This window comes from Pseudophryne corroboree, chromosome 9 (assembly GCF_028390025.1).
Source record: "Pseudophryne corroboree isolate aPseCor3 chromosome 9, aPseCor3.hap2, whole genome shotgun sequence".
In the NCBI taxonomy this organism is placed as follows: domain Eukaryota; kingdom Metazoa; phylum Chordata; class Amphibia; order Anura; family Myobatrachidae; genus Pseudophryne; species Pseudophryne corroboree.
The window spans coordinates 2,749,707-2,765,149 of record NC_086452.1 but is presented as its reverse complement, the minus strand read 5'-3'; the positions used below and the strand labels follow the sequence as shown (position 1 = coordinate 2,765,149).

General features: G+C 52.1%; 1 protein-coding gene across 1 annotated transcript in view; it reads right to left on the bottom strand.

Moving 5' to 3' along the window:
• The window catches only part of GPX7 (glutathione peroxidase 7), a 67,180-nt gene that overhangs the window by 33,007 nt on the left and 18,730 nt on the right, over window positions 1-15,443 (bottom strand). The window contains exon 2 of the mRNA XM_063938679.1: window positions 12,250-12,511. Coding sequence (XP_063794749.1) covers window positions 12,250-12,511 — 262 coding nt within the window. The remainder of the gene's footprint in view (window positions 1-12,249; window positions 12,512-15,443) is intronic.

Below are 15,443 nucleotides of genomic sequence, written 5' to 3'. Positions count from 1 at the left end.
AGAAGGAGGCGGATTATTCTCCTCAGCACCAGCAGTTACAGCACTGAGAACGGCAGCATCAGAGGTGGGACGGGGCAGAGAAGGAGGCGGATTATTCTCCTCAGCACCAGCAGTTACAGCACTGAGCAGGGCAGCATCAGAGGTGGGACGGGGCAGAGAAGGAGGCGGATTATTCTCCTCAGCACCAGCAGTTACAGCACTGAGCAGGGCAGCATCAGAGGCGGGACGGGGCAGAGAAGGAGGCGGATTATTCTCCTCAGCACCAGCATGTTCAGCACTGAGCAGGGCAGCATCAGAGGCGGGACGGGGCAGAGAAGGAGGCGGATTATTCTCCTCAGCACCACCATGTACAGCACTGAGCAGGGCAGCATCAGAGGCGGGATGGGGCAGAGAAGGAGGCGGATTATTCTCCTCAGAACCAGCAGTTACAGCACTGAGCAGGACAGCATCAGAGGCAGGACGGGGCAGAGAAGGAGGCGGATTATTCTCCTCAGCACCAGCAGTTACAGCACTGAGCAGGGCAGCATCAGAGGAGGGATGGGGCAAAGAAGGAGGAGGATTATTCTCCTCAGCACCAGCAGTTACAGCACTGAGCAGGGCAGCATCAGAGGTGGGACGGGGCAGAGAAGGAGGCGGATTATTCTCAGCACCAGCAGTTACAGCACTGAGCAGGGCAGCATCAGAGGAGGGACGGGGCAGAGAAGGAGGCGGATTATTCTCCTCAGCACCAGCATGTACAGCACTGAGCAGGGCAGCATCAGAGACAGGACGGGGCAGAGAAGGAGGCAGATTATTCTCCTCAGCACCAGCAGTTACAGCACTGAGCAGGGCAGCATCAGAGGTGGGACGGGGCAGAGAAGGAGGCGGATTATTCTCCTCAGAACCAGCAGTTACAGCACTGAGCAGGACAGCATCAGAGGCAGGACGGGGCAGAGAAGGAGGCGGATTATTCTCCTCAGCACCAGCAGTTACAGCACTGAGCAGGGCAGCATCAGAGGAGGGATGGGGCAAAGAAGGAGGAGGATTATTCTCCTCAGCACCAGCAGTTACAGCACTGAGCAGGGCAGCATCAGAGGTGGGACGGGGAAGAGAAGGAGGCGGATTATTCTCCTCAGCACCAGCATGTACAGCACTGAACAGGGCAGCATCAGAGGAGACAGGGCAGCATCAGAGGCGGGACGGGGCAGAGAAGGAGGCGGATTATTCTCCTCAGCACCAGCAGTTACAGCACTGAGCAGGGCAGCATCAGAGGAGGGACGGGGCAGAGAAGGAGGCGGATTATTCTCCTCAGCACCAGCATGTACAGCACTGAACATGGCAGCATCAGAGATAGGACGGGGCAGAGAAGGAGGCGGATTATTCTCCTCAGCACCAGCATGTACAGCACTGAGCATGGCAGCATCAGAGGAGGGACGGGGCAGAGAAGGAGGCGGATTATTCTCCTCAGCGCCAGCATGTACAGCACTGAGCATGGCAGCATCAGAGATAGGACGGGGCAGAGAAGGAGGCGGATTATTCTCCTCAGCACCAGCATGTACAGCACTGAGCATGGCAGCATCAGAGGAGGGACGGGGCAGAGAAGGAGGCGGATTATTCTCCTCAGCACCAGCAGTTACAGCACTGAGCAGGGCAGCATCAGAGACAGGACGGGGCAGAGAAGGAGGTGGATTATTCTCCTCAGCACCAGCAGTTACAGCACTGAGCAGGGCAGCATTAGAGACAGGACGGGGCAGAGAAGGAGGTGGATTATTCTCCTCAGCACCAGCAGTTACAGCACTGAGCAGGGCAGCATCAGAGGCGGGACAGGGCAGAGAAGGAGGCGGATTATTCTCCTCAGCACCAGCATGTACAGCACTGAGCAGGGCAGCATCAGAGGCGGGACGGGGCAGAGAAGGAGGAGGATTATTCTCCTCAGCACCAGCAGTTACAGTACTGAGCAGGGCAGCATCAGAGGAGGGACGGGGCAGAGAAGGAGGCGGATTATTCTCCTCAGCACCAGCAGTTACAGCACTGAGCAGGGCAGCATCAGAGGCAGGACGGGGCAGAGAAGGAGGCAGATTATTCTCCTCAGCACCAGCATGTACAGCACTGAGCAGAGCAGCATCAGAGGTGGGACGGGGCAGAGAAGGAGGCGGATTATTCTCCTCAGCACCAGCAGTTACAGCACTGAGCAGGGCAGCATCAGAGGCGGGAGGGGGCAGAGAAGGAGGCGGATTATTCTCCTCAGCACCAGCAGTTACAGCACTGAGCAGGGCAGCATCAGAGGCGGGACGGGGCAGAGAAGGAGGCGGATTATTCTCCTCAGCACCAGCAGTTACAGCACTGAGCAGGGCAGCATCAGAGGCGGGACAGGGCAGAGAAGGAGGCGGATTATTCTCCTCAGCACCAGCAGTTACAGCACTGAGCAGGGCAGCATCAGAGGCGGGACAGGGCAGAGAAGGAGGCGGATTATTCTCCTCAGCACCAGCATGTACAGCACTGAGCAGGGCAGCATCAGAGGCGGGACGGGGCAGAGAAGGAGGAGGATTATTCTCCTCAGCACCAGCAGTTACAGTACTGAGCAGGGCAGCATCAGAGGAGGGACGGGGCAGAGAAGGAGGCGGATTATTCTCCTCAGCACCAGCAGTTACAGCACTGAGCAGGGCAGCATCAGAGGCAGGACGGGGCAGAGAAGGAGGCGGATTATTCTCCTCAGCACCAGCAGTTACAGCACTGAGCAGGGCAGCATCAGAGGCAGGACGGGGCAGAGAAGGAGGCGGATTATTCTCCTCAGCACCAGCATGTACAGCACTGAGCAGGGCAGCATCAGAGGCGGGACGGGGCAGAGAAGGAGGAGGATTATTCTCCTCAGCACCAGCAGTTACAGTACTGAGCAGGGCAGCATCAGAGGAGGGACGGGGCAGAGAAGGAGGCGGATTATTCTCCTCAGCACCAGCAGTTACAGCACTGAGCAGGGCAGCATCAGAGGCAGGACGGGGCAGAGAAGGAGGCAGATTATTCTCCTCAGCACCAGCATGTACAGCACTGAGCAGAGCAGCATCAGAGGTGGGACGGGGCAGAGAAGGAGGCGGATTATTCTCCTCAGCACCAGCAGTTACAGCACTGAGCAGGGCAGCATCAGAGGCGGGAGGGGGCAGAGAAGGAGGCGGATTATTCTCCTCAGCACCAGCAGTTACAGCACTGAGCAGGGCAGCATCAGAGGCAGGACGGGGCAGAGAAGGAGGCGGATTATTCTCCTCAGCACCAGCAGTTACAGCACTGAGCAGAGCAGCATCAGAGGTGGGACGGGGCAGAGAAGGAGGTGGATTATTCTCCTCAGCACCAGCATGTACAGCACTGAGCAGAGCAGCATCAGAGACGGGACGGGGCAGAGAAGGAGGCAGATTATTCTCCTCAGCACCAGCAGTTACAGCACTGAGCAGAGCAGCATCAGAGGTGGGACGGGGCAGAGAAGGAGGCAGATTATACTCCTCAGCGCCAGCCTTTTGTCAGCATCAATCCGGGGAAGGCTCGGCCGGAGGTGCGGCCCGAGAAAGATTGGCTGCGGTGGGCGGAGCATGCTTTGTTGTAAATCTAATTGGTTTACCAGGAAGTCCTTCAAAATTAAAGTTATACGCACGAAAGTACTTAAAATATGATAGATATATATATATATATTAGATAGATATAATTAATATAAATTCAGTCCCTGTGGATTACTGTGTTTGGCTGTAGCTGTATTATAGGCTATGATGTTGGCTAATGTATAAGTGGATCTCTGTCTGAGGTAAGAACACAAGCGAATCCATTCAGACGGGGAAAGTAGTATGTACAGAGTTGTGTCCTAGTGACAAGGGGGGTCATTCCGAGTTGATCACTCGCTGCCGATTTTCGCAGCGAAGCGATCAGGTAAAAAAAACTGCGCATGTGTATGCACCGCAATGCACAGGCGCATCATACGGGTACAAAGCGCATCGTTGCTGAGGGTTTGATCTAGCAAAGAATCCATCTGCACAGTCAATAGCAAGGCGATTGACAGAAAGAGGGCGTTTATGGGTGTCAACAGACCATTTTCTGGGAGTGTTTAGGAAAACTCAGGCGTGTCCAGGCGTTTGCAGGGCGGGTGTCTGACATCAATTCCAGGACCTTTTCCTCGCTGGATCCATCGCACAGGATAAGTAACTGCAGGGTTGTACAAGCGATCGCAGCCTTGCTATGCTAAAATACACTCCCCCATAAGCGGAGTCTAGTTGATCGTACGGGCAGCAAAAAGTTGCTACGTGCGAACAACTCAGAATGACTCCCAATATACAAGCGACAGAATATACATATAACCGCCTGTAGCCATTATCTGTACAGCCATAGAGGTCATTAGGAGAACCTGTGTACTGTATGATCAGGATTAATGCCCCCACTTCCATATAGTATTACTGATGATAACAGATGTCACACTGGATTGCCCAAATGACACCGCCACTGAACACGACATTTCCGCACGTTTGTTTCCTTATATAAACAGCCAGAAACTACATTAAATCCAGAATTTCACTATTAAAAGGAGATTTATGGTAAGACTTACCATTGTTAAATCACTTTTTGCGAGGTACACTGGATTCCACAAGGAATAACATTGGGGTGTAGAGTTGGATCTTGATCCGAGGCACCAACAGGCTAAAGCTCGACTGTTCCCAGGATGCATTGCACCGCCTCATCTATAGCCCCACCTCCAGGCACTGGAGCTCAGTTTTCGTTAACCAGTCCAATGCAGGTAAGAGAGACGGTAGATGTTAGTCACATAGACCCACGTTCTCACGACAGGAGAAGGTATCAGCGGCTAATGCCATACAAACCCAAAGAAGCTAAGTGCGTCAGGGTGGGCGCCCTGTGGAGACCAGTGTACCTCGCAGAAAGATTTAACAAATGTAAGTCTATCATAAATCTTCTTTTCTGCAGGTGGGTACACTGGGTTCCACAGGGAACAACATCGGGGATGTCCTAAAGCAGTTCCTCATGGGAGGGGACGCACTGTAACAGGCACAAGAACCCGGCGTCCAAAGGAAGCATCCTGGGAAGCGGAAGTATCAAAGGCATAGAACCTGATGAACGTGTTCACTAAGGACAGCGTAACAGTCTTGCACAATTGTTCAGCGGACCGCCCAAGAGGGTCCAACAGACCGAGTAGAATGGGCCTTGATAGCAGCAGGAACTGGAAGGCCAGTCTGCGCATAGGCTTGTGCAATCACCATTCTAATCCATCTGGCCAAGGTTTGCTTATTCGCAGGCCAGCCACATTTGTAGATACCAAACAATATAAACAGGGTATCCTGTCCACGTAAATACAGAGAGCCCGTACCAGATCCAAAGATTTGTCCTTGGATGACATTCCAGAAGAGTTTTAGACCAGAACCACAATCTCTTGATTAAGGTGAAAAGAGGACACCACCTTAGGTAAAAACCTGGGCTAGTTCTCAGAACTGCTCAGTCAAGATGAAATATCAGGAAGTGTGGACAACAGGACAAAGCTCCTAAGTCCGACACCCTTCTAGCAGAGGCAATAGCCAACAAAAACAGGACCTTAGCAGTAAGCCATTTAAGGTCCACCGAATCAAGAGGCTCAAATGGAGGCTCTTGTAGGGTGTTCAGGACCACAGACAAATCCATGGAGCCACCGGAGGGACATAGGGAGGCTGAATCCTTAACACACCCCGAGTGAAAGTATGAACGTCAGGTAGAGACGCAATTTTTCTCTGAAACCATACCGACAAGGCAGATATGTGAACCTTGAGGGAGGCCAGACAAAGTCCTAGATCCAGACCTTGCTTTAAGAAATCCAGAAGTCTGGAAGTACTAAACTTGTAAGCGTCATAATTCTTAGCAGAACACCCGGTGAAATAAGAATTCCAGACCCTAAAATAAATCCTTGCAGAAGCCGGTTTACGGGCCTTTAGCATAATTTGGATAACTGCCTCAGAAAATCCTTTGGCTCTCAGGGAGGGAAGCTTCAAGAGCCACACCGTCAAAGCCAGTCTGGCCAGGTCCGGGTAGACACATGGGCCCTAAACAAGGAGGTCTGGGCGTTGAGGAAGTAAAAGAGGACGTTCTATCGATAGACCCTGCAGGTCTGAGAACCAATGCCGTCTGGACCACGCAGGAGCGACTAGAAGCAGTATTCCTCCTTGTTTGAACTTCCGTAGTACCCTGGGCAGGAGTGACACTGCAGGGAACACGTAGGGCAACCGGAAGTTCTATGGAATTGCCAGTGCGTCTACGAACGCTGCTTGAGGATCCCTTGTCCTTGATCCGAAGACGGAACCTTGCGATTGTGTCGAGACGCCATCAGGTCTACCCCACTTGTCCACTAGGAGTTGAAAGACTTCCTGATGAAGACTCCACTCTTCGGCGTGTACGTCCTGACGACTGAGGAAATTCACTTCCCAGTTGAGGACTCCCGAAATGAACACTGCCGATATTGCTGGCAGATGGCGTTCCGCCCAATGAAGTCTTTTTGACACTTCCATCATTGCCATGCGACTCTGAGTGCCGCCTTGATGATTTATGTATGCCACCATGGTGGCGTTGTCCGATTGTACTGGAACAGGCCTGTTCTGTACCAGAGGCAGGGCAAGTGTCAACGCACTGAACACTGCCCGCAATTCCAGAATGTTTATCGGGAGGAGAGATTCCTCCCTGGTCCACCGACCCTGTAGAGAGTGTTGCTCCAACACCGCGCTCCAACCTCTCGGACTGGCATCCGATGTCAGGAGGACCCAGTTGGAGATTCAGAAGGGACGGCGCCTGCTCAACTGTTGGTCCTGTAGCCACCAGCTCAGTGATAGACGAACCTCCGGAGTTAAGGAGATCATGTGAGACCTGATCCGGTGAGGCAGGCCTTCCCACTTGCGAAGGATTAACCTCCGCAGAGGGCGGGAATGAAACTGAGCGTACTCCACCATGTCGTAAGCCGACACCATGAGGCCTAGTACTTGCATCGCCGAGCGTATCAACACTCTTGGGTGAGATAGGAAGTATCTGATCCTGTGCTGAAATTTCAGGACTTTTTCTGGAGACAGAAAGAGTCTCTGGCTGTGTGTGTCCAACAGTGCCCCCAGCTGCACCATGCTCCGAGCAGGGACCAGCGAGGACTTGTTCCAGTTGATGAGCCACCCGTGAGCTTGTAGGAATTTGACAGTCAGATTCAGATGGCTGAGGAGGACATCTTGGGAGTTCACCAGGATCCACAAGTCGTCCAGATACAGCAGGATCCCGATTCCCTGACTGCGGAGAAGGGCCGTCATTACAGCCATAGGGGGTAATTCTGAGTTGATCGCAGCAGGAACTTTGTTAGCAGTTGGGCAAAACCATGTGCAGTGCAGGGGAGGCAGATGTAACATGTGCAGAGAGAGTTAGATTTGGGTGTGGTGTGTTCAATCTGCAATCTAAATTGCAGTGTAAAATAAAGCAGCCAGTATTTACCCTGCACAGAAACAAAATAACCCACCCAAATCTAACTCTCTCTGCACATGTTATATCTGCCTCCCCTGCAGTGCACATGGGGGGTCATTCCGAGTTGTTCGCTCGTTGCCGATTTTCGCTATATTGCGATTAGTCGCTTACTGCGCATGCGCAAGTTTTGCAGAGCGCATGCGCTTAGTTATTTTACACAAAAGTTTGGTATTTTACTCACGGCATAACGAGGTTTTTTCATCGTTCTGGTGATCGTAATGTGATTGACAGGAAGTGGGTGTTTCTGGGAAAAACGCGGGAGTGTCTGAAGAAACGGGGGAGTGTCTGGGCGAACGCTGGGTGTGTTTGTGACGTCAAACCAGGAACGAAACTGACTGAACTGATCGCAGATGCCGAGTAAGTGTGGAGCTACTCAGAAACTGCTAAGAAGTGTCTATTCGCAATTCTGCTAATCTAAGATTCACTCCCAGAGGGCGGCGGCTTAGCGTGTGCAATGCTGCTAAAAGCAGATAGCGAGCGAACAACTCGGAATGAGGGCCATGGTTTTGCCCAACTGCTAACAAAGTACCTGCTGCGATCAACTCAGAATTACCCCCATAACCTTGGTGAAGATCCGAGGAGCCATGGTCAGTCCAAATGGCAGGGCCTGGAATGGATAATGGAGGTTGCCAATAGCAAACTGCAGATATTGCTGATGCGATATGGCAATAGGAATGTGCAGATAAGCATCCTGTATGTCCAGGAATACCATATAATCCTCGGGTTCCATGGCCAGTATTATGGAGCGCAGAGTTTCCATATGGAACGTGGACACTTCCACAAACTTGTTCAAAGATTTGAGGTTGAGGATAGGCCGGAAAGACCCATTTGGCTTCAGAACTAGAAATAGGGTAGAATAGTATTCCCTGCCTCCCTGGGACAGAGGTACCGGCACTACCACTTCTGTGTCCAGGAGGGATTGTACAACCAAGTGTAGAGCTTGCGCTTTTAACGAGTCCGAAGGGATAACCATTGAGCAGAACTGGGGAGGGGACGTCTCTTGAAAGAGACTGCGTACCCGTGAGAGACAACTTCCTGCACCCAGGCGTCTGAAGTGGTGTTTAACCAGACCTGGGCGAACTGCAGAAGCCGGCCTCCCACCCTGGGGTCCCCCAGGAGGAGGCCCGCCCCGTCATGCAGCAGGCTTGTCTTGTTTGGAAGCAGGCTGACGGGAGGCCCAGGATTGTTTAGGTTTGGGCTTAGTGGTTTTGGCAGCACGAGCATGTTTGGGGTACGCCTGACCCTTTGCTTTTCCTGAAGGTCGAAAGGAACGAAAAGTGGTACTCTTAGCCTTCGGAGCAGAAGGGTTAGTGCTTGGGAGGAAAGCAGTTTTAGCTGACACCAAGTCTTTCACAATCTTGTTCAAATCCTCCCCAAAAAGGATGTCACCCTTAAAAGGGAGCACTTCCAGGGTCTTCTTGGAGTCCATCGTCCACGACCTTAACTACAAGATTCGGCGCACCAGTATAGACAAAGTAGACACTCTGGCCGCCATTACACCTGCCTCAGAGGCCGCCTCCTGTATATAGTGTGAGGCTGTGATGACATAAGACAGATATTGTCTGGCAGTATCAGGAAAATTTTGAGGTAGCTCATCCTCAATTGCCTGAACCCATGCTTCAATTCCCTTTGCAGCCCAGGAGGCTGCTATAGTGGGTCTATGTACAGCACCTGTAAGGGAGTAAATAGACTTCAGACATCCCTCCACACGCTTATCCGTCGGTTCCTTCAGTGAGGTGACAGTGGTGACAGGCAGAATAGAGGACACCACAAGACGGGCGACGCGAGAGTCCACCGGCGGTGGAGTTTCCCACTTGTTACTCAACTCCGGATAACGAGCTAACATCTTTTTGGACAGAGAAAACTTCTTTCCTGGCGATGTCCACAATTCCTGACGTATTTCAAGGAAATGGTCAGAATGTGGTAAGACTACTTTAGTGACCTTCTGACGTTTGAACTTATCAGGTTTCTTAGACGCAGTAGTGGGTTCAGTCTCATTATCAATTTGGAGAATCAGCGTAATAGCCTCCACTAGGTCAGGAACATCTATCTGGGTTGTAGATTCCTCATCAGAAGCATCTGAATCAGTGTCTGATGGATCAGTATATTCCCCATCCTCATCGGAAGAATCATCCGTAATGTTAGTAGATTGTGAGGAAGAAATTGCCCACTTATTAGACGACCCCTTAGCCTTAGAGACTCGTGGCGTAGACTTCTGTTTAACCAGTGAATGATTTAGTAGCTGTAACTGGGCAGACGGAGTATCCGCCCAAGGCGGATTTACTACTGGGACAATATGTGGCTGCAATGGCACAGGAGGTCCCACAGGAGGCGTAAGACGTGTCACAAGTGTATTTAGCATACTTGAAAACATTGCCCAAGGTGGTTCCTGAATGGCCACAGGTGCCGCGGGCTGACTGGCACCCAGTACATGAACCATCAGCTAAAACTTCCCCCTCAGGTAAATCCTTGGTGCCAGCACTGCCTGATGCAGAAGCGTCCGCGGATTTCCCGCCCTGTGTGACATTATAGGGAATGTAGCCTTAGAGCGTAACAGTACAATAAAGCCAGACAAACCCAATACCTGCAAATAACCCCCTTTGTTATGTGTCAGCAAATACAGTGCACAAAGGATTTAAGCGGTATGGGGTGACTGAAATACACAGTGAAAAATACTAAACAGTATATACTGTGCAGCACTAATAAATAAATATGTATATATGTGTGTGTGTGTGTGTGTGTGCATCAAACGCCCCGACATTCGGAATGCTTGATGTCCCTATTCTTAAAATGTTCCTTTTTAGCATAGAAACAACTGTGCAATTTTTTTTGATGTACGATTTGACTTAGGTGGTCCACCTCCACACCCAAAAATTGTCTGTATCTTGGTACTAAAGCACGTGTATTGTATTATACAAAACAACTAACTAATTCTGCTTATATCTCTTTGTTTAGTTGTTAACAATGAATAAATCACTTTATCATTAACCTACTAAATTGTTTTAAGTCCTTGTATCAGAAGTTAAAACAAGTGTTACTGCATTTAAAATAAATAGAAATCTTCAACCTTCAGGGGCATGGTGGGCCACATAAATATCATCTCAGATTCTTCAAAATTTGTATGCAATATATCCTTAACAATTCTAAAAAATGGAGCATGGGGACAAATCATTTTTCTTACTTTTAAAAATTCATGGGGCATTTGATGCACCCTAATTATATATATATACCATGACGCATTTAGCCCCCCCAGGGTATAGAAATATAGTGATAGCAAATAGTGCAGGCATTCCCAACTGCGGTCCTCAAGGCACACCAACAGTTCAGGTTTTAGTGATGTCCAGGCTTGAACACAGGTGTCTTAATTAGTACTTTAGTTATTTTGATTTAACCATCTGTGCTGAAGCCTGGATATCACTAAAACCTGCACTGTTGGTGTGCCTTGAGGACCGTGGTTGGGAAAGTAGTGGAATACACAAACAGAAACCACACAGCAGCTACAGGCACACTCAGTCACAAGTACAATGCAAGAATTATTACAGATAAACAATAAACTGCACTGGACTAGTAAAGCATACATACATACACATACATACATACACATATATATATATATATATATATATATATATATATATATATATATATATATATATATAAAATCTCCTTATCAGCATTTGGGCGCCATTACACAGAGCTGCGCTGATTCTGGGACTGCTGGGCAATGTCTCCTCTGTAAAGCCGTCTGTCTCATCAGCGCTGTGCATTTACAGGACACTTAAGTATTCTACATGTCGTTTAGACCGTGTTAGTGAAGAACAAGTGCATACTGTCAGGGATAGACTGGATGTATATCACAAGGTACTTGTGCTAAATATACCTGCTACATAGAATACTTGTGTCCTGTAACTGCACAGCGCTGACATGCAGGTGGCTTTACATAGGAGACAGTGCCCAGCAGTCCCAGAATCAGCGCAGCTCTGTGTAATGGCGCCCAAACGCTGACAAGGAGTGAGGGAGAGTGTGAGGCAGCTCCAGGGCAGGAACACCAGTAGTAGATGGCGCCCGGAGCTGGGGGAGGGGCTACAGGTCAGCGCCTTATCCCATATGCTGGCCCTCACCACCGGGTACTACGGAGTCTATGTTAAACGTATTTTAGTAAATCCGACCTGTGCTCCCTGCCCTGGTGGACATAGTGGGGTTCCTACACAGCCACAGTGTCCACGCCAGCGTTGCGGCCCGTCTCCTGAGACCGCGACCAGATCGTGATTTACCTTACCTCCTCCCCTGACGTGCGGCCACGCGATCCAGGAAAGCGTCAGTGTGCCTATAGACCGGTGTGCCTCCGCTGCAAGTACCCGGGAACCCGGCCGCAGGAGTATGCAGCGCTGCTGGGGAGGTGATGGAGCCGCAGCACAGGATATCAGACTGACATTCTATACAGTGCTGCGGCCCTTGAAGTCTTCTTAAAAGCTCTTTTCAGGGCTGCCTAGTGCAGCCCCACCTGTTAGTGACCTGGGGTTATAGAGGAGGCGGTGCAGTGCATCCTGGGAACAGTCAAAGCTTTAGCCTGTTGGTGCCTCAGATCAAGATCCAACTCTACACCCCGATGTTATTCCCTGTGGAACCCAGTGTACCCCGCAGCAGAAAAATTAATGAGTTGCGTCTCCTCCAGCCAGCGTGCAGGCCTACTTCCTAACATACAGTTCTGCATATTTCATATGCTCTAAGCCACAGAGCTTACACTCACGCCCCTTGTTCTCTCACCAGCCAGATACTTGAAGGCAGTGTTGGCTCCGGTACCAGCGACCGCCGTCTTACTGAACATGGGGAAGGAAACGCTGTAGCTCTTTCTGACAAATGATTCAATCTCACGATCGCTGCCTGGCTCCTGGTGTCCAAACTGGTTACAGGGGAAGGCCAGGACATTGAAGTGGTAGGGTCCCAGCTCCCGCTGCAGCTTCTGTAGTGCCTTGTAGTGTCCGTCCGTGAAGCCACACTCACTGGCCACATTCACGACCAGAGACACCTGGGGAGAGATGGATCATGGGAAGAACAGCGGTGTAGGGATTATCTGACAATAATAATAATAATAATAATAATAATAATAGTACGCAGTATTATCTGTACGACTATAGACCTAAAATCACTTCTCTAACATGAGGAAAAATCTGCCCCTAATAACCCCTTACCCACGCGGCCCGCCCCTAAGAACACCATACCCACGCAGTCTGACCCTAAGAACCCCTTACCCACGCCGTCTGCCCCTAAGAACCCCTTACCCACGCATGTCGGCCCCTAAGAACCCCTTACCCACGCATGTCGGCCCCTAAGAACCCCTTACCCACGCCGTCTGCCCCTAAGAACCCCTTACCCACGCAGTCTGCCCCTAAGAACCCCTTACCCACGCCGTCTGCCCCTAAGAACCCCTTACCCACGCCGTCTGCCCCTAAGAACCCCTTACTCACGCCGTCTGCCCCCAAGAACCCCTTACCCACGCCGTCTGCCCCCAAGAACCCCTTACCCACGCCGTCTGCCCCTAAGAACCCCTTACCCTCGCCGTCTGCCCCTAAGAACCCCTTACCCACGCCGTCTGCCCCTAAGAACCCCTTACCCACGCCGTCTGCCCCTAAGAACCCCTTACCCACGCCGTCTGCCCCTAAGAACCCCTTACCCACGCCGTCTGCCCCTAAGAACCCCTTACCCACGCAGTCTGCCCCTAAGAACCCCTTACCCACGCAGTCTGCCCCTAAGAACCCCTTACCCACGCAGTCTGCCCCTATGAACCCCTTACCCACGCAGTCTGCCCCTAAGAACCCCTTTCCCACGCAGTCTGCCCCTAAGAACCCCTTACCCACGCAGTCTGCCCCTATGAACCCCTTACCCACGCAGTCTGCCCCTAAGAAACCCTTACCCACACAGTCTGCTCCTAAGAACCCTTTACCCACGCAGTCTGCCCCTAAGAACCCTTTACCCACGCAGTCTGCTCCTAAGAACCCTTTACCCACGCAGTCTGCCCCTAAGAACCCCTTACCCACGCAGTCTGCCCCTAAGAACCCTTTACCCACGCAGTCTGCCCCTAAGAACACCATACCCACGCAGTCTGCCCCTAAGAACACCATACCCACGCAGTCTGCCTCTAAGAATCCCTTACCCACGCAGTCTGCCCCTAAGAACACCATACCCATGCAGTCTGCCCCTAAGAACCCCTTACCCACGCAGTCTGACCCTAAGAACCCCTTACCCACGCAGTCTGACCCTAAGAACCCCTTACCCACGCAGTCTGCCCCTAAGAACCCCTTACCCACGCAGTCTGACCCTAAGAACCCCTTACCCACGCAGTCTGACCCTAAGAACCCCTTACCCACACAGTCTGCTCCTAAGAACCCTTTACCCACGCAGTCTGCTCCTAAGAACACCATACCCACGCAGTCTGACCCTAAGAACCCCTTACCCACGCAGTCTGACCCTAAGAACCCCTTACCCACGCAGTCTGACCCTAAGAACCCCTTACCCACGCAGTCTGACCCTAAGAACCCCTTACCCACGCAGTCTGACCCTAAGAACCCCTTACCCACGCATTCTGACCCTAAGAACCCCTTACCCACACAGTCTGCTCCTAAGAACCCTTTACCCACGCAGTCTGCTCCTAAGAACACCATACCCACGCAGTCTGCCCCTAAGAACCACTTACCCATTTTCAATCGTTTTAAACTCGTGGCACACTAAACAAAATTTTAAAATTGCCAAGGAATACCATAATGTTTTTTTAAAATCAAATATAATATATAATAACAAATATCAACATATATTGGACCGCACTGTAATACAACTAATGCTTTCACCCCACTGTAATAAAATGCATTGGCCCCCAGCAGTAATGCCACACAGAGCCTGCCTCCGCCCCTGTAATGCCACACACAGCCCGCCTCCTCCCCAGTAATGCCACACACAGCCCGCCTCCCCCCCAGTAATGCCACACAGCCCGCCTCCCCTCCAGTAATGCCACACACAGCCCGCCTCCTCCCACCCAGTAATGCCACACACAGCCTCTCCCCAGTAATGCCACACACAGCCCGCCTCCCCCCCAGTAATTCCACACACAGCCCGCCTCCCCCCCAGTAATGCCACACACAGCCCGCCTCCCCCTCAGTAATGCCACACACTGCCCGCCTCCTCCCCAGTAATGCCACACACAGCCCGCCTCCCCCTCAGTAATGCCACACACTGCCCGCCTCCCCCCCATTATTGCCACACAGCCTGCCTCCGCCCCCGTAATGCCACACACAGCCCGCCTCCCCCCCCGTAATGCCACACACAGCCCGCCTCCTCCCACCCAGTAATGCCACACACAGCCCGCCTCCTCCCCCCCAGTAATGCCACACACAGCCCGCCTCCCCCCCAGTACTGCCACACACAGCCCGCCTCCCCCCCAGTAATGCCACACACAGCCCGCCTCCTCCCCAGTAATGCCACACACAGCCCGCCTCCCCCCACCCAGTAATGCCACACACAGCCCGCCTCCCCCCCAGTAATGCCACACACAGCCCGCCTCCCCCCCATTAATGCCACACAGCCTGCCTCCGCCCCTGTAATGCCACACACTGCCCGCCTCCCCTCCAGTAATGCCACACACAGCCCGCCTCCTCCCCAGTAATGCCACACAGCCCGCCTCCTCCCCAGTAATGCCACACACAGCCCGCCTCCTCCCACCCAGTAATGCCACACACAGCCTCTCCCCAGTAATGCCACACACAGCCCGCCTCCCACCCAGTAATGCCACACACAGCCCGCCTCCCCCCCAGTAATGCCACACACAGCCCGCCTCCTCCCACCCAGTAATGCCACACACAGCCCGCCTCCTCCCTCCCAGTAATGCCACACACAGCCCGCCTCCTCCCACCCAGTAATGCCACACACACAGCCCGCCTCCTCCCACCCAGTAATGCCACGCACAGCCC